The 27,950-nt window shown below is 45.5% G+C and overlaps 3 protein-coding genes across 5 annotated transcripts in view; all 3 read left to right on the top strand.

Moving 5' to 3' along the window:
* Nucleotides 1-1,975, top strand: part of LOC108625757 (aquaporin) — a 6,703-nt gene extending 4,728 nt beyond the window's left edge. Inside the window, exons 3-6 of one of the 2 annotated variants that reach the window (XM_018026013.2) lie at nt 276-463; nt 850-993; nt 1,060-1,481; nt 1,581-1,975. In XM_018026013.2, the coding sequence (XP_017881502.1) occupies nt 276-463; nt 850-993; nt 1,060-1,464 (737 nt within the window). In that variant the 3' untranslated portion in view covers nt 1,465-1,481; nt 1,581-1,975. Of the gene's footprint in view, nt 1-275; nt 464-849; nt 994-1,059; nt 1,491-1,580 lie in introns of both variants that reach the window. The other variant, XM_018026012.2, reaches the window with a different exon arrangement.
* A 299-nt stretch (nt 1,976-2,274) lies between these two features.
* LOC108625758 (aquaporin-like) lies at nt 2,275-10,093 on the top strand. Of its 2 annotated transcripts, none has more exons than XM_018026014.2 (5): nt 2,275-2,533; nt 7,254-7,441; nt 7,516-7,659; nt 8,117-8,578; nt 9,299-10,093. In XM_018026014.2, exons 1-5 carry the CDS (start codon nt 2,509-2,511, stop codon nt 9,302-9,304), a joined length of 825 nt encoding a protein of 274 aa, XP_017881503.1. In that variant the 5' UTR covers nt 2,275-2,508; the 3' UTR covers nt 9,305-10,093. The 2 variants fall into 2 exon arrangements, with proteins under 2 accessions (XP_017881503.1, XP_017881506.1); XM_018026017.2 differs by lacking the exon at nt 2,275-2,533 and adding an exon at nt 6,910-7,073.
* A 3,698-nt stretch (nt 10,094-13,791) lies between these two features.
* alpha-Man-IIb (alpha-Mannosidase class II b) overlaps nt 13,792-27,950 on the top strand; it is a 51,310-nt gene continuing 37,151 nt past the window's right edge. Inside the window, exon 1 of the mRNA XM_018026009.2 lies at nt 13,792-14,296. The gene's annotated coding sequence lies outside the window, so the exon portion shown is untranslated. The remainder of the gene's footprint in view (nt 14,297-27,950) is intronic.

Consider the following 27,950-nt stretch of genomic DNA (forward strand, 5'->3'; position numbering starts at 1 on the left):
GTCTCGAGACGCGTCGTTTGTCTCGCAACCACCTTCTCGTCGGTAGCCGGTCGCCTCTCGATCGGGAACGATGGCCTGGAGTTGCGCGTCTTCCGACGACTCCCGCAATGACTGTGCGTCCACTTTCCTTACAAAAATTGCCTCGCAGGTTCAGCTAGCTAGCGTAAGACCGTGGTGAAGGAACATCATCATCGTACACAGTGAACCGTCGTCGATCCGGTCCACGTCCGATTTTGTCCTCCTCTTCACCGTTTCCGTGGTTGGTCTCGTTGCAGGGCTGACCAATTTGATGCGGGAGGATGCCTCCGGCTGGGAGACGCTGACCATCGCCATCGCCGAGGTGATCGGCACCGGGATCTTGGTGTTTCTAGGATGCGGTGGGTGCATCGCGAGCCTGGGCATCGAGCCGCAGACGTTGCAGATCGCTATGACCTTCGGTTTGGCCGTCATGATCGCTATACAGGTATGGGAGATCGGAACGTGTTGGAAGTCGCCTCGCGACATTCCCCCAGCGAATCCCGTGTTACGAAACGGCAGTCGCGAAGCGTTAATTAATATCAGGCCGATTGTATTACGCGGCGTTAATGAGATTCGGGTAGGTTCATCTGGCCTGACCCGGCATTTCGGAATTTCAGAAACTCGTCGGCTGCTTACAATTGCTAATCGAGTCAATCCAAAGAGAATCAGGGGTCAACGACTAGATTGAAATCTATTTTTAGGCTTCCCGGTATCTCGGTTACGTTTCAGCGCTCGCGGAACGCGTTTGAACATCGCCAGACACTTTCGTTTCCTTCGTCCTTCGGAATTTATTTTTAATCGTTTGATATCATGTCGTCGACCTTGTTTCAGAGTGTTGGGCACATCAGCGGCGCTCACATAAATCCCTCTATAACGACGGCTGCTCTTATCCTAGGAAAGCTGTCTCTACCGATGACGATCCTTTATATCGGTTCTCAGTGCGTGGGCTCCATGCTGGGCTTCGCTATCATAAAAGTAATCCATCCTAATGATGTCATTTTATTGTCAGTTAATCAAGAGCCTAAATCGAGCCTCTTCCAGATGATGACTCCGTCGGAACTCATGTGGTCTAAGGCCGGGCAAACGGAGTCGTTTTGCGTGACTGTTGTCTCGGACAAAGTAGCTCTGCTGAACGGCGTGCTGGCCGAAATAGTGGCCACGGGAATTCTGGTGTTCTTCGCTTGCGGTTTATGGGACTGTCGCAACGCGAAGAACACTGACTCGGTACCGATCAGATTCGGCTTCTGCATCGTCGCTCTGTGCCTGGTGTTCATCCCGTACTCGGGATGTAGCTTAAATCCCGCTAGGTCATTCGGCCCGGCTCTGTGGACCGGCAACTGGAAACACCACTGGGTCTACTGGGTCGGGCCTCTCACCGGCGCGATCATCTCTTCGCTTCTCTACCGATGCTTGTTCAATGCGAAACCCGAGGATTGCGAAAATTAGAAATCTGAGCCTGAAAGATGATGATGGTGCGCTCCTTGTCAAATTTCTTTGAAGATGCATGATACCGACGCGCTCGAGTGAATGTTGGCGAACATTAAAATGATTCGTTCTTTCAGAGAGCAGAATTGCATTCCGATCGTCCACGGTTCACAATTATTCCATCGAGAGATCCCGATCGTGTCCCGGAAGAACGACGCAGGGCCCGGTGAAGCGAGAGCTATAGGCTTCGCGGGATGTAATGCGCGGAGAGCTTTTCGGTTGCTAGACCGTTGCCAAAAACGAATTTCCTTTTTTATTCATATTCACGACCGAGCGAGTCGCGGAATTCCGAGTTCCCAGGTAATTTTGAAGGAAATGGCTCCTCGAGGAAGGCGAGAAGAACAGTATTTTGTTTCTTTGAGAAACTGTTTTAATATCATTTTTTATTGATCTCGGGATCGAATGAGAGCGAAGGCTGGTTCGAATCCGTATTGTGAGGCGCAAATAAATTTGATACGTTTTACGCTATAAACTGTCTTCTGTCCCTTCACCCACCCTGACCGACTCGGCGCTGAAACATTATGCTCAAACAGAGCGAACGACCCGGCGTTAAGAGTTTCGAGCCACCCGGTTTCCCGCGAATTTCCTCTGGGATACGCGCACTGGTGCAAACGTATTGTTTACTCGGAGTTTGTTGGACGAGATAAAAATAAACTCGATGCATCGGGGAATCGAAAATAAACCGTTGGTCGTACGGTCGTCGGATGGCGCGCGCACACGAATTCCGCGTGGTAGAAGAGGGGACGGACTAGGACTGCAACGGCGGCGTCGACCATCGAGCAGGGTGGAGGAGACCGCGAGAATGTTGAATTAAGAGGAGTGACCGGAGTGACCGGAGTGACCACGTGCGGCCGCGATAAAAGTGCGTACGACCGTGGCCGTTCACAAAGAATCGAGACGAGCTGCCGTGCGGTACGTCTGGGCTCCTCCACCGTGTGCTCCCAATCGATCTCGATCACGATCTCTCCGCGCGTCAGTGTACAGTGAGTGCCTGCAGACGTCAGCATGTCGACCAACGACGTGCGATCAGGTAAGCTACAGAACCTTCTCCGACGCTTCCGAGCTTCGCTAGAGTCGTTTTTTCCTGGAGATCGATCCTCGTTTCTGGGTCGCTTCTGATCAACCTTGCGCGAGTTCGCGAAACAGATGGTCTAGTAATCGATGCGGTCGCTTCGTACCACGTTCGCGAATCTCTCGTTTTAGTCAGAATTTATAACTGGGTCGTGTCGTGCGTAAAGACCCGAAGTCTCGCCCTGAGCTAAGCTCTCTGTGTCGCCTGAGCTCGGAGGACACTGGTTGGCTTCGATGGCGCATCGTAACTCGAGTTGCCAGAGATGCGCTATACAGAGTGGAACAGGATCGATTTCAAACGAGAGGTGTCTTTTTAGTTTCAACATCGTGCATAAAACTATGCTTAATCGATTTAACTAATTGCGATTGACAGCTTTGATATACTTTAAACAATTGATTATAGTTAATGATTAATCGACGAAGCGTGCTCACTGCATCCCGTTTTAATCAGAGACAAAGGAAAGCAATTACGATAATAGTAAATAAACTTGGCACCATGTGTCCCGATAGTTGTTTCCGGACGCGACATACACAACTATCTACTCTATATAGAATATAATAGTAACTCGAAACGTTCGCACATGACACAGTTCTAAATCATTCCGTATGGACTGTGTTTATCCTCACGTTCGTTACGCGATTCGGTGAAATTCTAATCGAACGCTTCACCGGACTGGAATTCATTGCTCTCTATGCAACTTATCAATTCCAACGGTATTAACTGCGATTTTATTAATAGACAGTGTGAGTCAATAAGATCCATTAACCATTCGAAAGGAACCATCACTTAAAAGAAAATTGCCAATCGCTGCTCTGTATTTATCATAAGACTGTGTCCGTCGATTAGAGATTTATATGCCTTCATCGAGGAAAACTTGATTTCCAACAACTTTATAGCGAACGAAGATCTGCAATCAATGGATCAACGTAGATACAGATATTCCTGTAGTTTATCGAACTAAAAATCATTTGCCACGGAGTTTAATCTCGCGAAATCTACGGTCTATCGAGGTACGCAGGATGTAATAAGAGTTGGCGCCTGCTTATCGAGCAAGTGTCGAGGGCCGATTAAAATCGATTCGGTGGTTACGTAAAGCGTGGAAACGGAGGTTCACACTTTCTTGCAGCGTCTCACCTTGACGCCGCGCATTGGCATTGGCATACCGTTTAAAAAAAAAGATCGCGCACCTCCATCCATGCATAATCGACGTTTCACAGGAAACGACCATCGTTTTCATTTATATCCGGAGCTAAATATTCATTACGAGAGAACTCGATTGGTTATTTTTTTTTAATTGTCAGTTCACGGTGGTCCAGCGAGAAAGGTAATTCTTTTGTTTTGTAACAACGTTCCGATCACGTTGAACATTTCAATTGCAAACGATGATAGATAACGTGCGCGGATAATTACCTAGCGTTAGAGCGGAATAGACATGAAATTTTTACGTTGCTCGTCGCATGATCGTCTGTCAATAATAATTAACGACCGAATGGTTGTTCCATGTATTCCCTTGTGCAACTATTTTGTCAGTTCTATCGGTCCGTTCGAACAGCTGGATCTACGCTACTCTTTATCGGTTTAAAACGGAGATATGCAAAATCGAGAGAGGCGCGCTTATTTGCACTACGCTCACGTGGCCGCGCAACAATATACGTAATTTCATCGCGCGATCGAATTTTTCATTGCGCAACCATTCATTATTTACGCATACAGTCTCTCCGTCTGTTTTTACCACCGAGCACTGTGCATCGCCTTAATTAAACTCTTTCTCGCCGGCTATCGACGACTAGGGGAGACTTAAAATAGCTTCGACTTTCGTTTGGGTCAAAGTCGATCCTAGCTCCAGTTTCAACTCATATTTAATTGCAATTCATTCCTATGAAAGCTTCTTCACTGCACTCTTATGTTTTACAGCCAGAGATAACCCTGGTATTGCGAAACCCCTTTCTATCTGTATTCGCGAAAAACAGTATTTTTTCAACGTTTGTTATGAATACCAGATTATCTATTCCGCTGATACAGCTGTCGACTTTAAAAAACCCAACTGGGGCGCCGGGGAGCACAGATAAACTTCGAGGACCGAACGTAACAATGGAAACTCGGGGATTTTTTCGCGTTGAAAAATTTGCCCATGATTTTGCACCGAGTTAGACCGGTTTAAATAAAATTTCGCAGGACATCGGGTACCAACCTTGATAGCCCTGAGTTGGAAACGAGTTCAGCTCGTTTTATCGACTGACCGAATCGCGTTATCAGTCGAGGTTACTCGATAACACTTGCCCCAGATGCAAACGTATCTCAATCGAGTTCCCTCCGATGTCGTAACGTGATCTCCACGTGTTCTTTAATCGTTTCGCGCACACGAGAGCAGTTCCATCATCTGGAAGGAGGGAAAACCGACGAGGATCGATTCCGGGAACGGTTTCCGTGGAAAACAAAGGCTGGCCGCGGCGTCACGGATCATTAGTCAATTCGAGCGCTATATCCGACGGCGACGTTCCATCCCCCTAACAGCCAGATTATGCCCACTAATTGCCGCATAATCTCCAGACACCGATTCGATTGTTCGCGGGAGACTTTGTCCAAAAATGATTGAACGCGAGGATCTATTTTCATCTTATCCAGCATTACGCCGCCCAGGTCCTGAGGTTTTTGTTAGAATAGAAAACGTGAACTGATATTCTCGGTCGACTTTCCCATGAATAATTGAGACGGGCCACTTAAATAAATTTGTCCTAGAAAATTATTTAACGTAGATAGCGAATTCTATACGTCACGTTCCACTTGCAGTCGATAACGGACCGTCAAGACGATTCTTTTGGTACTCGAAAGCGAATAGATAAAGAATCTATGTTTGGACATCGTGTATTTATTAGAAATGATGTAAAAACAAAGTCAAATGACCCGATAAGATGAAGACCACTCGAATCGATCTCGAGCTTTACGCAGCGAAAACCGTATCGAAGCGAGAACAATGCGATGGCTGATATAAATACTGCCCACGCTCAATTATGATGCATCCAACGAATCGTGATTACTCGTTGCATTAGCGTAAATCGCGAAAATGTAGACATGACTTGCTGGGAAGTCGCATATATCATACCTGCGGTCGTTCTCCTAATTAGAGACGAGTTGGACGTTCTTAATAAACATGCTACGTTATCGTGTCTTCGGTTTCTGATAATTGAAACTATTATTAGTATTTTACGAGCGCGTAAAACAGTAATTACTGCGATCGTCCGACGGGATTGTAAATCTACCATTCCGACAATGATCCATCCATAAAATCCATAAACGGTTATATGCGGACACTGTACTATCCTTGGTGAAAGGTCGTGCTGATCGTTTCGCGATTTTTTGATATTGCACAGATTAGATTAAACACTCTATTCCGGAGGTGGTATTTGAAAAAGCGGAGGTCTTTCTTGTCTCAACTGAGAAATTCAACTACTCGACTCGAGGCTATTCAATTAAGTACGTAACAAGATCATGCATGTATATGAATCCAATTTCCAACACCGTACGAACGTTTTCATCGGCACCGGTGGACAGCGAGGCGCATCAATCACCTCTGCGCCCTCTCGACGAGCGTGCATTCTGATTACTTTCGGTCAGGAAATATGCGGGGCGAATTCGCAGCCCCGCGAATGAACAACCGGGAATCGAGAACGAGTTCCAGGTTCTTTTTCAAAAACTTGTCTAAGCCTTTCCGATAGCGAAATCCGATAGAGCAACGTTACAATTTGCTCAGCGACTTCTATTCCTGACGCTATCTCCTTGCGCACGGCAACGACTAGTGATTTATGGACGGTCTATCCTCAGGTACGCGATTCCAAAGTGACGTAGGCCATTGAAATTCTATGAAGCTGGAAAAGCGAATTTACGACCAATTCAGGTGTGTTTCAAGGGCAACCACCTTCCGAGTCGAGGCGCGCCGAGTAATTTACGATTTTTTTCTTCTTTCGCAAAGAAGCTGATCGAATCATTAACACCCAACGGATATTATTAGTATTTTGTACGTTTTTATGCAAAATAGAACGTGCCCACGTTGCGCACTCAGTTATCGTCTGCGTGACTCAAATACAAGATTCTTATTTTCATTTAATTTTCCTCTAAATATATACTAACTGCAATTTAATTATTCGCTGACCTCGTCGATAAAGTAATCGACCATTTATGAACATCCAAGTCAGGAATATTTCCGTTAATATTAAATTCGATAGGAGATCAATACCGTACGATCGAGGCAAACATGTTTAAGATAATGTTAGACGCAGTAACGGCGGGTAATCTTGTTTGTCTTCCGGCATTGTCTCGGCATCGCTGGTGTATTTGCATTCGGCTACCGCGTGGCAAGAAGACAATTTTCGTGTGGAGCTACAAGTCAGTTGTCGTTTTATCCGTCGGTGCGAGCGGTCCGTCCTTCGAGCCTGACTAATTGCAACAGCTAACTGTCTCGCTTTATCGGTTCCACGTATTAAGATGGTTTGGAATTGCGGTGAGAATTGAAATTGATCTTGTCAACGAGTCGTTGCTGTTATGTCATTGATAGGGAATAATTTTAAACGCTGCCTTCTGGTTACGAAGTGTTTGCTCCCGTCGTTAGATCGTCTTGAATAATGCATTGGAAAAGAACTACTTGAACGGATGGAAGATCATCGAGTGTTTCGTCTTGCAGGCTTCAAGAGGCTGATGCACGGGGAGGGAGCCTTGAAGAACACCGTGCTGACCGCACTGGCGGAGTTGATCGGCACGTCGATGTTGGTTTTTCTAGGCTGCATGGGCTGCATCGGAAGCCTCGGAGTGATCCCGTCCCACTTTCAAATCGCCGTGACCTTCGGTCTGTCGGTCATGATCGTGGTTCAGGTCGGTGTCCTCGCCGCTTCCTTTACGAATCCGAAGAGGACGTCGCTCGAACGACTCTCTTTTTCTTTTTGCAGTCCATCGGACACATCAGCGCGGCCCACGTGAATCCAGCCATCACGATAGGCTCCGTGGTCCTCGGCTTGAAGACTATACCCGAAGGATTCGTCTATATCCTATCCCAAATGCTCGGAGGAGTGATAGGTTACGGCATGCTCAAGGTAAACCAAAGTTTATCGCTGGAAACATATAAATCTCGAAGATACACGCAATTTCGATAAAAGTTGTTCAGCCGGATCTTTGCCCTTGCATACGTTTATCGGGGTTCAAGACCCCTGTATAATCAGAAGAGTCGAGCGTCACTCGCGAACTTATGCAACAATGACAACCGTGTACTAAATAATACGTACGTATATGTATACATATCGTACATCACGGCTCGTTCATGTATCGTATCGATGAATTGCGGACAAGTGCACCATACAAACAAACACCTGCGATAACCGAGTTACGTTATCGATCCATGCTTCACTGAATTTCTTTCATCAGATCAGGGCTTTGGCTATTTACATTCCGATCTATCGTAGATTCTCAGGGTATCAATTTAAAACATATTTGATATCTTAGATCTTTCATATGTTTCTCTTTGACATCGGACAAACTCGTGACTTTTCGCAGGTGGTAACTCCGACTGATAAGCTGACCAGCAGAACCATCGACGAGACGGACATGTTCTGCGTGACAGACCTTCACACGGAGTTGTCAGCTATCCAGGGTCTCCTGCTCGAGGGCATCGCCACCGGTATACTGATGCTGTGCGCTTGTGCCGTTTGGGACGTCAGAAACTCTAAGAACATGGACTCGGTGCCGGTAAGATTCGGTCTGACGGTTGCAGCCCTCGCTCTCGCCGTCGGCCCGTATACAGGTTGCAGCATGAATCCGGCCAGATCATTGGCACCGGCTTTGTGGAACAATCAGTGGTCCCATCATTGGATCTACTGGTTCGGACCGATCGGAGGCGCCCTTCTCTCGTCTTTCATGTACAAAATCATTTTCGGGCAGAAGCAGTGCACCGAGGAGGAGCCGTGCACCTCGCCAGAGATTGTCGCGTTGAACAGCGTCGATACCCATAAAGCAGAGGTGACGTATTTGCCCTCTTTCGATTTTAACAATAATAGATCCAGTTCGAATGCATAATGAGCATTGTGTACGTTCAACTATTGTGCGATAATCTGTATCTTATATCGGAAAAGTGGCAGGTGTCCACGTAGTTCTGAACTTGCTGCAAGTTCGCGTCTGTCGGGCAACGTGTGAAAAAGTTTGCCAAGAAAAAGTGTGAGAGTTTTATCATGTAAACGGCGCGTATCAGGATTTTTCGCGAGGCGGATTATCTTGTAAGGTTTGGCCGTAAAGGTCGACGATAAATCGTCGTTGGAAGTTCGGTGAAACTGGTTTTACGACGCGACTCGCCGGGGTTTAACGTTGCCGAGGTTTAACGTCGATGGGAGAGAACCCTAACGTGGATCAAGGGGAAAAGCCGTTTTCGGGACGGCGACGTATCGTTTACCTTCTTAGCCTCGAAAGAATATCCTGTATCGGGATTAACTTGTACCCCAGTCGGCTCCCTTAATGGGATTCCGAACAGGAATGCAAACATTGATCCTCTTAGTCATGTATGAGTACCTTCCTAAGTGCACTTTGCTTCCAGTCGAAAGATAAAACAAATCTTGAGCGAACGCGAGTCAGTCACTCGTACCTGCACGGGCGCACTTATTCTCATTTTATAATGCATCGACTCCGCAGTCTATTCCGTATAAATCTTTGTCAGACTTTCGATTAACGCGACGTTTCATTTTACAGCCATGATACGAAAGGGAGGAGGACCGATCGCAGATGGTCTACCGGAAACGTTCAGGGTACGGGTCGATCGACACCTTCTCTGAGAAGCCACGAGAGATTAAGCGTTCGAGGGATGATCCTAAATAACAAAGCCTAAAACGCGGTTACAATCGGCGCAAGAATTCCAGCGTTTTAGGAGATAAAGAAGAGAATCCCGAAGGCGTTATCTTAGGTTCATAGTTGCCCGAAGTACAAGCATTCCTATCCTAATTCCACGGAGATCCCTCGAGAACTTTGATTTCAGTCAAAACATGATACGGTAGACAACATTTTTCCCGGTAAAACACGAAACGTACGCTGGACGACGTTACTTGCCATCGATTGAACACCGTCTCATAAAAATGTCGGCACGCCTGTTAATTAATTATTGTAAAAACTGAATTCAGTTCGCCGTTTCTAGCCGAGATCTTTCCACCGACCCTGGCTCATCGTTTCTCCGCGATAAAATCGCAAGACTGCACTTCAGAGAAATCGTTCTCTACCATTGTTAAGGAAACGACTCGCATAGGTAATATGTGCATCCAAAGTTCACGCTGGGATACGTACGTGAAAGTACTACGTATCCCACATCGAGAATCATTCGCGACGCATTTCTTCCGTTGTTACCTTAGTGTACTGTTGTTTTTTTTTTTTTTGTTTCGGAATACTGTTATTATCTATCGTCTCGTCTATCGTCATTGTACATAATTCTTACGATTTTTATAGATGCATTTACTTGTGACGATGAAATAAATATAATCGGATGAAGTAAATAAACGAGCAATTGTAATCTGACCCTTCCCACGATTCTCTACTAATTATTTCTAATTAAACGGCAACGACCATCCGCTCTGCGTCGATATATACACGGTTGCCTATTTCAGGAGGACGCTCGAACGCAAACAGTACTCCGTTACATCGTTTTTTGAAAAATAGGAACGTTTCTCGTATCTACGAGTACAGGCTTGAAAAAGCACGGTCGGATTACCTCGAAAACAAGTTCGATGGGTTCGATTCCGACAAAAAATGAGACGAGGTAGTTTGACAAAGTATTCTAATACGTGAAGCAAGCACGAAATTTCCAGCGTTGGAAATAGAATTATCCGGTGGGCGCTAATTAATTTGTTTGCGATACTTAAACGTGGAATAAAACCGCGGTAATATTGTTGCGGCTGTCGACTAAGAAGTAAAATTGAATAAAGCTTCGATTCCCTTGCGACGTATAAATAGTCGTGGTTTATTGTTCGATTATCATAAAATTACGGTTCGCATGAATAAGTAGGAAGGACGTCATCGTGCTATGCTCTCCCCGGGGGGACGTTTCTCAGGGGTGGCGTAAAAGGCTGCCACGAGAAGAGATCAGGCTTGGAACCATAAAAACAGACTAGCGAGATCCATTAAGCCTGTGCATTTTAAAGCTGCCCTTAATTTTGGCTTAATCCAGCTGGAAAATCGACGCTATTTTTCTTCCGCTTTCGAAGTCGGCTGACAAATATCTGCCTTTCTTTCGACGCCAATTATTTTCGTCTTATCCTATCGTTATCTCGTCTGGGAATAAAGGCGTGCGTGCAGGCGAGAAAAAATAAAAACGGATTGGTGAGTATTAGAGGCGAGATTGAAAATTGAATTATTAATGAGCGAGCCGGGGCGCTCGGCATGTAAATCATACGGAAATATTGCTCCTATCCGCTGTGAAAATCCAGATGCAGTTTTCCCCTTTATTTACACGAAAACGCATTCGTTATCAAGCCCTGGGAATGGTGTCTGGCGATAATTGAATATTAAAACACCTATCAATCGGCGGAGTTTCATTCGACGCGTCTGATACCCGAACAGTTTTTGTAATATGATCGTTGATCTTCCGAGATTTATGACGACAAACAATAAAAATAGAATTTCGCTCGGTTTACGATTCGCGTATCTGTAGCAATATTTGTCGTTTTGCTTAATGTCTTCGTTTACTCAACGTTATCAGTTCCGCATGTCATCTTAATGAGTAATTCCGTTACCTGCTGTGTCAATTTGCCATCCTAACACGATAGACAACGGTCTCGTATGTCAACTTGCGTGCCAACACTCGATTTTGGCTGCCTCGATCTACCTGAGCCATATGTACATTCATTCGTCAAATTCGAATTACGAAGTGCAGTCGTTAAAAAGAGAATTAGGAAAATTTGTACGTGGTCGTGCGTCGAAGATGGCTAGCGAACGTGAAGATACCAGCTGCTACGTGAACGGAATCGATGACGAGAGGCGATATAATTGGGCGTGCGTTCGCACAAAAGGCAGATCGAGAACGAACGGACAAAGGGGGTAAAATCGCGATTGGGACGCGTTCGAATCGTAATCGGAAAGGCTTACGAGCGCGTGTAATTGGCCATTGTGGACGCATTTCGATCCGGCATTTCCCGGAAAAATATTCGAGGACGGGCCTTAGAAAGCGTAACGAACTCGCTCGATATTCGTACACCGTACACGATGCCAATTATACGGAAAATCTACCGATGCTCTCTTGCTCCAGTTCTTTCATGCACTGCCTACTGCCTTTCACAACGGAACAAAAATTATCCCCTTTTCATTCCACGCATACGCTCCGTGCAATGTCATTTATACGTTCTACGTTTCAGTAATAAACGTAATGATCGCAATGCGAGAAATTAAATACATGAGGTTTTATCATGAGCTACAGCCTCTTTTCACAGATTTGTGTCAAAGATAAACTCGATACGATCGCTTACAATTCAATTATTTATGGACGATTTAAATTGAGAGGCATACACATGACGTGATCGACGATGATTCGATCTGATCTATATTAGGATGAAAGATGATCATTGGAGACATTTATAGCTACATAACAGATAAACGAACTCTAACAAGGCTGTAACTCTTATCAAAAAGTTTGAGTATGTGAATCGCTCGTGTTAATTGTTTCATTTATAGTAGTAGATAGATTTTTTAATGGTCAATGTGTTTGAGACTCGAGTCTCTCTCAAGGTTACCTTTACCTGCGTTTAGTCACAATACATATGGTAGCGTCGAAGTACTTACGATGGTAATAACTTTGATTTCGACTTACCGGACTCGTAGAGAGCATCGAACAATGACAAGTGCCTCTCGACCGAAGTAAATCCGTCTAATTGCACCGGCAAGCCTTGATTTATCCAATTGTTCGATGGATGACACACGTTGTTCCGACAGACTCGCGACGAATTTCTCGCTGAAAGCACAGCTAACAGAATATCGAACGTTAATTCATCGATGACAATCGTCCACGACTAAAATTCTACGATTCTAATAATGAACTCACTTGCATTCACATTGAACGACTAGTCAAATTGTTCGATCGCAAATGAATCGATGCGGTACGATGTTCCGTCGGTTTGTACAGAATTGCAGCAACAATTGGACCACGTCTACACCTGTTTGCACTCGGAGAATGTCGGTACAAATCTTCTAACAGTAATTTCGCGTCGTCAATCACAAACTCGACCGATCGCGATCTCCGCCATTTTCCTCAACGAGCCACTTTTTCGCGCCTGTGGCACGTATCACTAATTTCGCGTTTTGGTAGATTAATTTTGAATTGATTGTGAATAATCGGTAGAAATTAATCGTAAATAAATATTCCTGAACATTTTATGCAATTCAGATGAACTTTGCTGCACTTAATTACGATTTATAATTAATAAAACTTGCTAGCATCTATCCACAGTTAATAACGCGCACCCTCATTGGATTAATATACAAGAGAAAATAGATAATTGGTCAATCGATGTGGCGTGACGCGGCTGACCCAATAGGAAAAATCTATTTTCTTCCGATTTTTATCGACCAATTGTCGTCGTGATTTATTTCCCTCGTTTTTTAGTACGTTAAAAGCGACGCCATTACAAGTTCGCGTCGTGTTAAAGTTAAGAGGATCACGGTTCTTTATGCAAAAAGAAATAAAGAAGTGCTGCATATTGGACTATGGGACGTATGGGACTCGTTCCGGTTTCTTCGAACTTATCGAAAAGAGAGTAATGCGAGAAAGGCATCAACCGCGAGAAGGACGACAACGAAGGTATACGAATTTATGTAATTCATTCAATTTTCTTAATATAAATCTGCATTTTCGTATTTTACTGTGCGCGAATGTACAATATCTACGCATTTCGCTGCGAAGACAGTAACATTGCATATTCTATACAAGTGTAAGTGCATTCCGATTTCCTACTTTCAATACGTCATTACACAATGTTCATTTGTTATAAGACATTATACATTACCGTGAGACTCGACAAACAACTGAAATAGCCTCACAAAAAGTGAATCCGTGAAATTTTTGCTAGTTACGGACCTGCTCTCGTTCTCAGCATCCCTCTTGCTTTCTCCTACCCCGTAACGCCATTGTTGCATCCTCCTTTCTCGTTCTCGCGCAGTCTCTTTATGTTCATCATCCGTCCTTCTCGATCTTTCTACCTGGCATGCCCCTCCAGCGACGCGGTCGATGGAGGGGCGCGGGTGAACGCGTTCGGACCTGTCCAACAGTCCTTCCGCGGATTGCGGATATCGTGTGGCAAAGTTTCGTGATATCGTTACTCGTGCTGTGTTTTACGTGCTACACAGGATTTTCTACCGCCGGTTGGTGGTAAACGCGTTTGGAAACTACGTTCGAAGGTGTGGGCCAGAAGAAACGACGCTATCCCGTTTCATCCAACATCGTGCGTGAACGCTGGTAAACGAAGCCTCGACCGGGTCAGGCTCGTTTCACGGTCGATCGTCGCTGTTCTCGGGGTTAATCTTCGTCGCCGAATTACGTCTCGACTGGACGAAGCCCGGCGTGGAAGGTTATGTTGGCTCCTGTGACATCCGCATGTGCCGCTTCGTGGGACCGTACTTTTCCTCCGTGAGCTTGCTTCGTGCTGCAGTGGATCTGCTGCCTGCTCGTGCTTCCAGAAGGAGGATAACGTTCGGACAACACTTCTTAGAATTTCGGTAAGTGAGAGTACACAGAATATATTACGCATTTATGAAAATAACTTTTTAGAATAAGATATATGCATAACGCGATTTTGTCGTACAGTGCTTGAGAACTTTGATCCTTTCTTTTCTCTTGTTTCTGTGATCGCATTGTGGAAAGCTTTCATATGTACTACTGCTCTCAGAAAGTTAAACTCAGTGAATATCGAATTGCAAACGATGGATCGCCAACATCAGAGTTGTCGAATTTAGTCAGGAAATGGAGAAAGGATCAACTGATATTCGATTATATTAAGAATCATTGTTTAAAATGGAGCAGATCGTACTACTGATTCAAACTTGCCGTCAAAACTTTATCGCGTTCCTTAGTAGAAGGAAGGATAAGTTCGGGTTAACACAGGGAGTCTTTCGCTGCTCGTTCAGCCCGATATTAATTAACTTTTCTGACAAGTTATTAGCGTGACGAGGTCAAAGGTGTCACAAAATTAACTCCAACCCTCAGGTTTTTCCTTTCAATCATCGAACCGTGGCGCGTAATTAAGACGATGATCGCGTGTCTAGGTGATTAGCTTAATTATCTTGTTTACAAAAGCCACGCTAGGAAACAGTGTTACGAAAGCGAATAACGAGCGGTAAATATATGTTTTTTACACGCTTTATTTAAGAAATAAGTCTACGGTGAATTCGACTGACTTTTCGTCAAACCAATTTCGTCAACGACGATCTATTCGTTCTCTCGACGTTATATTAAAGCTCCCACCGTTTTTTTAAGTACGGAGCTCGAACGGGAACAAAGAAGTTCGTCTAATTTCTCATTAAGCCGCTTACAAAATGAAACGGCCGGGGCATCTTTGTGCGGCACAGGATTTCTTTGTCCGACCGGGAACTTTCGACAAAAGGCGCCCGTCGGACAGAGGAGCGCTTCTCTGTCCGACGGGCGTCTTTTGTCGAAAGTTCCCCGTCGGCAACGGCCACCACCTGCATCCCCCGATACCTGTTTCGTCGGTGCATTCCCTCCTGGCACGATACAGTCTCGCGTTTTTTGCATACACGCTACGCACCTGTCTTTCATTTCGCTCGCGTATCCAAGCACATTATAAAATTACTCGGCCCTCGTTTTTCGCCCACGAGAATCCTTACAAATCGAACTTTATCGTGGTCGAGGCTAACGTTTTTACATTGGGAATATTCCAAGAGTGAAAAATAAAGAAGATAGCAGCGTGTTTAGGCTTGTAAGTAGTCGGGCGTTTGTTTTGAAACGCGGTGCACGTGGTTCGTTACGTTCTCGCGGCGAGAAACTGGATTCTTGCGCGTGTATGTACGGATAAAGAACGGGGGAGAGAGAAACCGGTCATTGATGAGAGTGTGCGAGAGACGGAGAAAGACAGCTGGCGCGAGGGAACGGATCGCCTGCGAGACGGAGAAAGAATCTGGCTGCGTGGGAATGTAGTATTGATCACAAGTTTGAGGCCACGTTTGGCCAACGGAGCGCGGATTTCCTTTTTATAGCGATCCAATCTTTCTCGAGTGAGATAGCGGCGTTAAATTTAGACGTAAGTTTGAAGCTAACGAGCGCGGTTGCTCGTTAAAACCAGTGCCAGAATTTATAGGGAAATAACAAACGCGTGTCAGAAGCGAGTGGCACGATCTCTTCTCTTTGTATTCAATTTTCTGTTTCAAGTTTACCCGGTTCAGAGCCTATAAGGTCGACGGCGTAACCCGGTTTTGCAAACGATGTATCTCGTATTTCGTGTCGCGTACGTGCCACCGCTTCGATCGCGTTCGCCCAAGTTTTTCAGCCAGTCATCTAATTAGCGGAAAGAGCATTGCGCAAACCGCGGACCGGAAATTAGGGACGTCAGAACCCATTTTTTATCTCGTCTCTTTCGAGTATCCGGCATACCGATTCTCCCTGAGAATCGTACGATACGAGTGCTGTCGCAAACACAGCAAATAATTGTTGCATCTGTTTCTCTTTCATCGACGGTTATTAAAGAATTACGGCTTCGTCCGGGACCACGCCAAGCGTGAATAGATAATTACACGCACACAGCGTCGCTTCATTAAATTGGATTCACGTAACAACGAGCTTCGCTCTATTCGCTTCTTTCCGTTTCTTATTATTATCCATTCGAATTTGTTTTTACAGTCGTCAAACTATTGACGCTTGTTTCCTTTCTCAAGTCTATATCTGTACATTACTACATTTTGCCGTGGGCACGTATGTATTCTCTTTTACTGTGGTCTAAACGCGAGGTTCGAGGAAACATAACGCTAGTCATAGAGATTATAGTAGAGACGTCTCGTTAGATGGGACAATTAAACTTGTCGTTACGTTAATCTTGGAGGAGTCGGATCATTTTAATGAGCGCCTAGAGTCGATTAAACGTTTCCAAGTGTAGGAATTCTTGAAACGACTTAAACAATCACGATTATGGGTATGGTATAAGCTAACAAATTCTGTACTATCATATCCAAGATACAAATCGATGAAAATCTTCCGACACTTTTATAAAATCAGCTCTGCCAGAATTTTCTGAAATCAGATTTAAATGAGAAAAGATACGAAATGAAACCACGGCATGGCTAGGCTATACTTAGTTAGATGAAAATCGTGGATTTCAACACGGTGGTTCACGGGTACGGGGATTACCTGGAAGGAACCGTGCGCATTCCTGCGGTGGGCGTTCGGAATTCTCGGGGCAACGATTTTTAGTGGAAGGTCGATTAGACCCGGTCGTCCTTGCCCGCTGGACCGTTCCAACCGGCTCCGAAACGAGATCCACTCGTTTCCGGGTTCGCCCGTACCTACTCCCTCTTCGCGATCGGTTCTACGTTCTCAGCGGACACGACAAAATTATCATTTGCATAGCTGGCATACGTCGCCACGGTTAGAGAGTCGGGAGGAATCGTTGCCGTTGGATATCATCGAGATATCGCCTAGCAACGAAAGCTGATAGCTGGTAGCGAATCGATAGACGGTCCTCGAACGCAATATGTATATCCGATGGCTCTCGGCCTATGCTTGCTCTATCATTTAGCCCCGGCTCTCTCTATCTTTTTATCCCTTCGGTCTCGGCTCCGACGCGATTGCCTCTCGCCTCTTCCTCGCCTGCCTCGATCTCGCATTTATTTAAGCAACATTTCGCACGAGCTGTATACATTTTTCTACTTGTTAGTCTCCGTCGCATTCGATCACTTTGCGTCGCAGAAATATTCACTATTTCTAAAGGAGCGCGTGTTTCGCCTGAAACTGAATCACCTCGAATTTCGCGAAATAAGATTTCGTCGTCAGCGCGCACCGCGTCGGTAAACCGATTTCCACCGCGAGTGCGAACCTAATTCGAGCGAGAATGTAGCTACGCTTCCATTTCTTTTTAATCTTCGACGAAATTCCAAGAGAACGCGCGAGTCTCCTACCATTTAAGGGTACGAAATTTTTCTCGGGGTTTTCCTTGGTCGGACAGCTCGTTTTCCCGTATAGATGCGACAAATGGTACGTGGTCCGAGGAAGAACGCATTCCCGACCCGCTGGAACCATGTACGGTGGCCGGTCTAGGTCGTTAAACTGCGCGGTACACCTCGGAGAACGATCCGTGGAAAAAGAATGAAGTAGCAGCCTTCGCGTAGCAGCGAAAGGAAAACGATTCGTTCGGGAAAAGGGAACGGCGAGTCTCGAGTATCGTGGAAACAAAGGCCGTTGCGAATCAACTTTTGAACGCGCAGCGTATCACGCGATTCCGTCTAGAATTTCACTCGAGTTTCGTCGTAACATTTATTAGCATGTATATACGTCAAATTATTGATAGATCGAATTTGAAATACAGGGATTGTAAACTAAATTTTAATGCTTCTCTTGGTACCGTTTCCATAGTCCAATCTTTGGAAACGGCATCGTGTCTGCAAACGAGACACGAGCAGTGGACGATACCCAAGAGATTTTAGCGTCGCAGTCTCGATTATCGGTCGAGTTAATTCCCTTTCTGGAAGGAGAGAGGTGTCTTCTTCGAGATTCGTTTCCCTCGGAAGTAATCTCGTACAGTATCGCGATTCCGTATCATCAAATGAACTGGGTGGGGTTAACGAGTGGGCCCGCGTTTCGAGCGTAATTGATGTAATGAACGGCTCGCTTGAACGTTGAAATAACGCGTTACCGAGAATAATGGTCGGCCAGGAATTTTTCAAGTCACCGCCACGCGTATTGTACCGTGAAAACGGATACGGATCCCGTTCATTGTCTGTTCTCGCATTGCGAACGCAGTTTCCTTTTTCAAAACATTGTCTCGTACATTCTCCATAAGGGCAGACCGCCTTTTATATCTCGCAGAACAATTTTTGGTTCCCTGGAACCAATTAATCTCGTCGACGACCGATCGCCGCCGTCGATCGTCTCTCCTACGAGTCGCATAATCTTTCTTTTTTTCCTCGTTCGGTACGTGAGATCGACGATATTTGGCGAAGGTAACGGGCTGGCAATTTGCAACAGACCGGGTTCCTCTCCGTATTAAAATGCGGCAGCATGATTCTAATAGAAGACATTACCGTAGCCGTGGCTGGATGCAAACACGTTGTAATGTATTCATATTGGCCCGGCGTGCTCCACGGACCTCAAAGCGAGGGCTCTTCCTCGGCTGTGATATTTGAATTTTAATGCGAACCTCCGGCCTATCCTCCTCCATTCTCTTCCCTCCCTACGTACTATTCGCGAGGGCATCTCGTTTCGTTAACGATCGCCGGATTTCCTTCGCCCAACGGGTCAGATACCTTCCGAGAGACGACGATACGTTTACCGTTGCGTAACTAGGAAACTACGAATTTTGTGAACGAGGGGAACCGGGGAAACGACGATCGAAGGTGGACCAGCGATCGACCCTTGAAACGGCAGCGAGCCTGTTCCGTTTTATAATCGTTCCCGAGGGAAAAATCAAAGAGATCCTCGATCATCTTTATTTCCTACGCCTCTTCATGTATTGCTTTGGTATGAAATGAACTGAGTAAACGAAGCGCGTTTAAGATTCAGTGTCCAATGTACAGTTCTTATTAATTGTTATTATTACTTCGCTCCAAGACTTCTCCGGTGATTGACAAATATTTGCTCTGCAAATGGCTGTTAGTAATCGCATTAGACACGACTCTTAGAACGCGTAGACAGCGATAAAAATAGCGGAGAGAAACGAAATTAGCGTATGTCTGGGATAGACGTCGGGCGTCGCTTACTCGAAAGAACTGTCGTAAGAATCCGGGAAGGGAAAGAGCGTGATAATAATGGCCGTTGTCTCTCGACGACGGAAACGGCGCCACGGAGTCTTCCGCTCTCGTCGTCTCTCGTTGATCCATTCGTCTCGGACCTGGGCAACAATTTTTTACTAAACGACGGACGTTGTTCGGTTTAAGTCTCGTCCACGCCATTGTCCGTAATAAATGCAACGGTGAAACTGGTTTTCGATGGTGGTTTCACAGGTCCTCGGTAATCTCCGTCGCTTAGCCTCGGTTCAACCTACTTTCGTCTCTTCCTTTGAACCGTGCCGAGCGACGAGGGAATTTCGGTGGATCGGATCGAGCTGGCTGAGCGCGATAACAGACTTAATACGGCCCGGAACCGGATGCGAGGCCATTGTGCCCCGACGAGTTATCGGCATCCGTCGATCGTTCGTCAATTCGTTCCATTTACCCGTGGACGTATTCCTGGATTCTCTTTCTCCTCCTTCCCATTTACCACCGCCCTTTCTTCCCGTATCTGTATCGAACATCGATCAATCGAATCCCCTGTTAGCTATTACTCGTTCCTCCTCCTCGAATAATCCCCTGGCGCGAACAATTCCGACCATCCATCGCGGTTTCGCGATTCCATCGCGAACGAAAGTGGGACGAATCGCTTCGTCGACAAAGATTATTTATATTCGTTCACGTTTTACAAGCAGACTTGTCACGTTACGCATTCGAGAGCGCGACATCTCAATTACGAGACTGTAATTTCTATTCGGAATTACTTGGCAGCTTGGTAGGAAAGTATCGTCGCCACCGTTTTATTCCCTCGTTTCGGAAATATCGCAGCGACGGTACACGCGCGGACTAGTTGGGAAAGAAATAAGAGGCCCTGCCTCATTATTTTCCGGGTAAATACGTTGTAGCGGAAGAAAAAAAAGCGCGACGCGAGAGAAACGGAAGAAATTAGCAGAGCGGCAGGGCGAGGGCGATGGGTGGAAGGGTATGCCGGGGACCCGGTTCGAGGCCGAGCCGCTTGAAACTTTAAAAAGGACGGCGAGAGGTTTCGCTAATTGGGTTCGTTCGAGGAAAAAGCCTCTCGGATTCTCGACACTGGTTCAACGTAACTCACGGCTGTCACGTTTCTTATTGTTAGGTTCGCTTCCCTGTTCTCAGCCGATCGTCCCTCAAAGATTCGTTAATGTTCATTCGGAATACTGTACAACCGTCGCGAACGGGACCTGATCGTGGTCATGATTCAGCCGTTTAGTCGATTTTCATTGTGGTAAACGCAAAATCGGATTCGCTACCGATCGGCGACCAGAAACGGCGTGCAACAAAGCAGATCACGATTCGCGTTTCGATTAAGGTCAGGCACGTTTAAAAGCGTGCAATTTAATCACGATATCCGAGGAACGCTTATAGCCAACGCGGCAGGGCAACAATGACCGGGGGGTCTGTATCGTTCGCATGGCTCGCCGAGGCGTAATTATGATCCGGACAATGGTTTTCCTCGTGTTTTCCTCCCCCGGCCACGCAGACCCGTTAATTAAGAAAAGAACATTTTTAGTTTCAATCTCTTTTCCCGCGAGTCGCGATAATAATTGAAGAGAGTAAGCACGTGCTCGGCAGTTGGGTCGTTTTACACCTCGACGAGCTCGGCTAACCCTTTGTCGATCGTCAGACGCTCGATGAAAGTTAATGGACCACTCGCGTTCCGTTCAAGAATGCTGAATTACGTTTAGAGAGAACTAGAAAGTTCGTTACTCTTGCCGCGTGAAACTTCTTAAATTCGTCACGATCGTTAGAAGGAGAAAGGAGTCGGTCGTTGGTTCGTTTTCTCGTCGCGACTCGCAACGCCCGAAGTCCCACGGGACCGAAAGATAGCGAAATCCCAGTTGGCGAACGCTTTTAATCATCGCCTCGCCTCGTTTCGACCCGATTTCCACGGTTCCCTGACCCGCTTCGCCGTTCTCTTGTTCCATGCAACGCGACTACTACGCTCGAACCGATTAATTTATTCGAAAACTCTCTCGCGACAGGCCACGACGACGCTTTTAATACAATTTATGCGGGAGAGCTGGGAGATCCGAGAAAAAGAAATCGCGTTTACGGCCGTTCGCCTTGAACGCGGAAAAGGAAACGACGCTCGCTTTGTTTCCGTCGTCCTGGTTTCGTGACAGAAACCTACGTACGACCAGATTTGATGCATTCGTACAAAAACTCGGTACAGAAACGCGTGGAACGTCGAGATCGGAATGTATATTTGATCGTCGCGTGAATTTTGGAATCGTCGATCTGAACTCGACTCGATCGATCTGCATAGACGTAAATAACTGGAACGTGGATCGGTTTAAGGATGTATTGACTATATAGTCAATACCAAAAATTTGTGTACCTTAGAAAAACGCATTTCCGGTAATTAAAAATAGTGCATTTATCTTCTAATTTCGATATTTAATGAGTTAAGTATGATTATACGGCATTTTATTGATGTTGACAAAATCCGACCATCCCAGCCTCGAAACAGCGAACTTTTCACAAAAAATTTCGTTTTTCCTCAATAACTCCTAAACCCTTGAAGACACGGGAAAATTGCATAGGACCTTTCTTGTAGAGGACGACGAGATCTACAATTTCCATATAACAGTTCTTCGCTAGCATTAATAGTTTACGAGTTATTTGCAAAAAACGAAAAAACAGTTTTTTGCAAATTACTCGTAAACTATTGATGCTAGCGAAATGTTTTTGTACAGAAATTGTAGATCTCGNTTTTAACAGTAATAGGAATGTATAATAACAAATTCAACATGCGAGCATTGTTTAAGTATATGTATAGCCTATACGTGCTTAATTCGACGGGATATCATCGATTAGGCTGTCGATAGAGAACAAGAGAACCCCGGCTCTCCCAGACACGCCCAGAACTCTCTTTCACTCGAGTCGTTCACCCCGCGATACAGCGTCAACCTTGCACGCGTTTCACGGCCCGATTCCGCGTAGAGAACGTAAACACGCGATCGCTGTAGACCAGGTGCACGATTTCTGCCTCTCACCGGAGAGAACGACGACCCGAGGCCCTTTTCTCACGACCCATAGGGCCATTGTAGGTACGCGATTGCGCCACGTTACTCTTTTCCAAGTATCTAAACTTGGATCAGGTCGTCGCATAGATAATTGCCATCTCTCGGGTGGTCATTATATCTTTTAAACGATCCAATCTGCTAGAAATTTCTCATTTATACATTTGCATATGCATTTTCTCGTCGATGTTTTATGCGCTCTTGTGCATTGGCTCGGTTCATAAATAATTGCGGACTCACGTGAGAACTGTAATTATTTCCACCGATCTGACAGACGTTCCAAGCGCAAATAATTGTTAGGAGGCGGTCAATCCATTTTTAACCTCGTATCAGTCACGAACGCGTCATCTGATTTTATTTGATCGCCGACCGTGAAACTTTCGATGTCGTTTTAGAAAGGAGGTCGGCGAGCACAGTCTTGGTTTATCGTTCGAAATCGGGGTAAAAATGTACAGCGTAGGTCGTCGGACGGTCGTTTCCCTGTCAGCGGTGGTCATAATGAAAATACGAGCGGAGATCGTGCGGTAGGAAACAAGCAATTGGTCACGGTCGTTAGTGCACCGTTAGTACGGTACATCTCCCTGTCAACGAGCATCCCTTCGTCTCTGTCGCCGCGATTCGCGTGTCCCTCCGCCACAATTTGCGAATTAATTTCCCTGAACTACGCTCGTCCTGGCGAAATTCTATTTTCCCCGACGGGTTTTAGTAAAACCGGCAGCCGTCGTTCATTGTCTCACGGCTCGGAGCCTCGCAATTCCAACTGTTGCGTGTCTACCGGTTCTCCTGGAGTCCGCCCAAAAAATTCGTCATCCGTCTCGACGATTTCTGCTCGTTTGCGAAATCTATGCAGAATAGGCTTACGCGTAATTCGAAAATTATTGAGACAGAAATACGCGCCTTCATATGAATGAAATTTCATTTAGACGTTCTCTCGCGTCTTGCTGTACGTTTTTAACTTTTACGAATGCATCGTATAACGCAATGGTCGGCATTCGCTGATCTGTGCAACGTCATTCTCGACGAAAACAAATAAATCCGGACGGATAGACGCGAATCAGATTTGAACGCGTAAAACGTGTCGAAAATCAGCAGCGTTTCAGTGATCGTCGCGGGAAACGCGATTATCGCCGCTCGTCGCGTTCACCGGAATGCGTCGATTGTTCTATAAAACTAAGTTGGCAAAATCGAAAATGGAATCGCGTCGCCGCGAATTTGTCGGGAAACAAACGCCAGTCGGCGATCCGTGTTTCTTTCTCGGGGACCTCTCGAGCTCGTAATTTTTATAATTATTCCTTTGAAATAAATGACGGTAGGATTAAGAGTAGCGAAAGGAACAGCCCTACTTTTCCTCGTGAAACGTTTGTCGCGATCCTGATCTGCGATGCACCCCTCGTCGCCTTTTCTAGATTGGCAGCTGACAAAGTGCAAGCGTTCAGGCGAACGAACGCGGTTCGTCGGTGTTGACAAGGGGAGGCTGGTCAGTGGCAGAGGGCACAGGTTGCTCGTGGACACGGGCTCGAATGCCGGTGACGGTGACGGTAGACAGGGGTTGTTAGGACGTCTGTTAGCTCGGGAGGGCATGGATACTGATTTACAGCCAGTAGTCACGGCATCACGCCTCGTCCCGAGAAGAGCGCACTTCTCGTAAATAAACCTGTTATCTGCGACAATTTTTCTTCCATTTTTTGCCACGTCGGCATAAATCACGCGCATTCGTGAATCTTTTACAGTTTTACAGACTTTAGGTCCCGATCTCGTTGATCATTATTCGGCCGGAGAAACGAACATCTATGGAAACAGTTTTAGATACGCGTTCGTACGTTCGGTTTTTACCGTTTTTGATAATCTTTCTGCGTCGTAGGCACGATAATTCATAAACGTATCGAATCGTCGACCGGAATTGTTCCGGGAACGAGTGATTACGGCGCGAGAGTGAACCATTTTTTTTCCGTTTCATTTACAACGGGTATAACGTCGTTTTGCGGCCGAGTTTATTTACGATTCCGCTGCTCGACGCACGGTGCACGCAGGGAATCGTTGTCCTAGCTTGACCCGGTCAATAAAGACCCTCCTTCGCTGTAACGATCACTTGTTTGCATGTCGTTATATCCACCAGTTTCGTCGAAGAACTCTCGCTTATGCGTTAGGATCGCCGATCGTTGTTCGGTGAGACCGAGACACTATTCTTTTAAAGAACGGTTCGATACATGGCTGAGTTTCAGGTTTCAGTCCTCTCATCTAATTTTATATTATCAGTTCGGTCGAAAACTTTCTGCCAAGAAAAATTCATCGAGACCGGTTTCGAAGTTGCCGAGTCTACTCCGTTAAAAATTACTCCGATAACTTTTTCACCTCGGCTATAGTTGAACGGATAAAAGAACCGCGAACTCTTGCCGAGCAATTAAACTATTTCGGGAGGCATGCGAACTTCTTCGAAATTGTTGTTATAGGAATTCTTACTCGGATTCTTTCTAAATTTCCGATATCGAACGAAGAGATGGTCTCGGAACGAACTTTTTCTATCGCTAATCGTTAGATCGTTGCATGCGAAACGTCGACGTTTCAATGAGTTTATCGGTTTGAACATTTTCGAACGATCGATTAATTTCATTGCTGTACGTGTGTCGAAAATATCTGTCAATTCTCACAGATAATTATTAATTTCATCTTCGATTGCATTTACGTCAGCGAACGATGGCTGGTAACGTGATGGGTGATTTTCTACTTGACAAACAAGACGTTTTATATGCGGCAACTTGATACGAAATGAGAAAACGTCGTTCTTTCTTATTTCTGGTCGCGAACGGGGAAGATGGAAGAAGTTAGGTGAGGTCGAGGCAAAAGTAGAGAAAGCAGTGGGAGGCAACGTTACATTTTTTAAAGCAGCCACCTGGCACGCGTACACGGTTTATCGCGACCTTTCTCCCGACGTCTTTCGCCTGCGTGCAGACTTCTTTAAATATTTACCGCGGCATTAAAGCACCGCTTTTATTTGTTCGGTTGTTTGTCGGGCCAAATTGGCAAGACTCCACCGTGCGGAATATTGACTCGAGTAATTTTTACTTTTACGCCGTTCGCATGACTCTGCAAGTCCTTCGTCTAGCTGGACTCGACTCTGTGACACTGAACAACGATACTTAAAAAAAAAATGGAAATAGTAGAACGATGGTTTTATATGTATTTCGATATACACGATGTTATATATTCGACAGTGAAACTTTCTACGTCTTTATTTATTCTTGTTTTATCACGTTTGACCGAAGTTTTGTATCAAAGGTAGTAGAATCCGAATCTTTGACTCGACACCTAGTTTCACAATCCAGTTTTCGTGCAGGGTTGAAGATGGTAGGGAATCTGTGAGACGTCCTTTAAATCTTAAATTATCCGAAGGCGTTTTCTACGAAACTCCGTGTGTGGTACATGAGTAGGAAGGTTTACGAGCTTAACGACGGGACTCAAACGGTCTCTTTGGAAGTTCGGACTGCTAGCTACGTATTGTCCTCCCGTTGCCCGTGTCCCAGGTTCCTTCGACGCATCGCGCCGCCACGTTAATGAACGGCACCGTGACTTCGTTAATGCCGTTAGTCACGAGGCTAATCTCATAGACATGTGGAAATTAGATTCCGTCTCGGATGCTGCCTTTCGGGGGGCCCAGTTTCCCTACAAACGAACAAAGTTTCGTCTCGTCTCTCAACTTTTCCTTCTGCTACTCACTTATAAATATAAGTTTTCTGCTTGGTACTCGGTAATATTTATTAGTACGTATACTATTAAAAGATCCGCATAGAGAAATTCTTAAACTAGATCGTAGTTCTTCGCTTGGTAGCGTTTGCAAAGACTTTACAAACGCTACCAACCCAGGTCTCACCGCGTGGAGGTGACTACGTTCGAGACCCGGACAGTGGACAATCCCCACTGCCCCCTTCCTTATTAAATTACCACTCTATTATACGGAGCGACTATGGTAAGAGATTTTATACGATTGCGAACAAGACTCTAACTATTGACTCTAACTATGGATTAACTAATGACTCTAATTGGTAACTAAGGTGAGAACAAAATGCCAGATTTCACTCGGGTAGCCAGAGTTCGAGCCGAGCAGGACCCTGCACCCGAATGACCGTACCCCTGCGCAGGAATGCTCTGACCACGGCCACCCCGTCTCACCGCGTAAAGGACCATTCGATCCAGTGCGCCTTACTGCGCGTGTACATGGAACAGGAACACCCCCAGCGCCTTACGGTGCAGGCCACCGAGATACAGGACCACAACTCTTTTCTCCCCCCGGTACTCGAGCGAAATCTGGCTGGTAAACTACTATTCGCGGCGCGGGTAAACTAAAACGCGAGCAAAATGGATTGACTGAAAAGAGAGAGAGAGAGAGAGAGAGGGATGAAGTTAAATTCGCTCCGTTATAGGGTGGAATTTAGGAAGGCATACTGCATACTAGTACCGGTACCCACACACTCATACTCATACCGCACACGCATACGATTCGCAAGGGATGGGGAAAGGGATGACTCGACCGGCGTTCGCACCGATCGAGTGACTCGAGGAGCGCCGGGGCCCTGTACTTATACCCCTCTCGGCGATCAACGGATTAGGCAAAATGACGTTTGCGCAAAATGATTGGTCGATTCTTAGCTCCTGATTTGCATATTCGTTTCCTCCCGCATTTATCGATAATCGGGCAGCATTTTTTGGGTCATTCCAAAGGGAATGACCACTTGACCACTGACTTTAAGTATCTACCCCTAGAATTGGTCATCTGGTCAAGGATCGCGAAATAAAAATTCTGAGATTCATTTCTATTCATTTATTAATTAGAATTTAGTCGACTTTTATCTTAACAATATTTTTTTAAATTCATTTTAACATTCATTGGCACATACATTAAATTATTGAAAGAAAGGAGTAATAATTTCCGATTTTAAATACCCACTTCCAAAATTGGTCATTCGGTCAAGGGTCGTGGAATAAAAACGCCAAGATCTTTTTCCATTCATTTATTGATCACGATTTAATCGTTTTTACGACACATTACATTTACAATATATTATAACAGTTATTACGACTATGAAACGTATATAAATATTCAAGTGGGCAGGAATGTTCGGCACCTTAAACCGTATGATAGGTCAGCTGTAAAGGCTGATCAATTGTATTTAACTACCGGGATTAAAGTTAGATTGAAGAAAGAGCAGCGGGTTTCAATAGATTTCAGAGCGATGGACGATAATTCGGTCAGTTGTTCGATCCGGGAGATTTCTTGATCCTCATTAAAAAAGCAAACCCATTGAATTATCGTTAAAGGATTTCGTACGATCGAGACACGGGTAGCACGAGTTGAATTTGGATCGGGAACGAGTTGGATAAAGGGC

This window comes from Ceratina calcarata, unplaced genomic scaffold (assembly GCF_001652005.2).
Source record: "Ceratina calcarata isolate Rehan_Ccalc_2016 unplaced genomic scaffold, ASM165200v1 scaffold369.2, whole genome shotgun sequence".
NCBI classification, from domain to species: domain Eukaryota; kingdom Metazoa; phylum Arthropoda; class Insecta; order Hymenoptera; family Apidae; genus Ceratina; species Ceratina calcarata.

What these genes read in the sequence shown, in the direction of transcription:
- LOC108625758 (XM_018026014.2), top strand. Translation starts at nt 2,509, where the DNA reads ATGTCGACCAACGACGTGCGATCAG. An exon ending in GACCAACGACGTGCGATCAG is followed by an intron (nt 2,534 to 7,253) that starts GTAAGCTACAGA and finishes TTCGTCTTGCAG; the next exon opens with GCTTCAAGAGGCTGATGCAC. An exon ending in CGGTCATGATCGTGGTTCAG is followed by an intron (nt 7,442 to 7,515) that starts GTCGGTGTCCTC and finishes TTCTTTTTGCAG; the next exon opens with TCCATCGGACACATCAGCGC.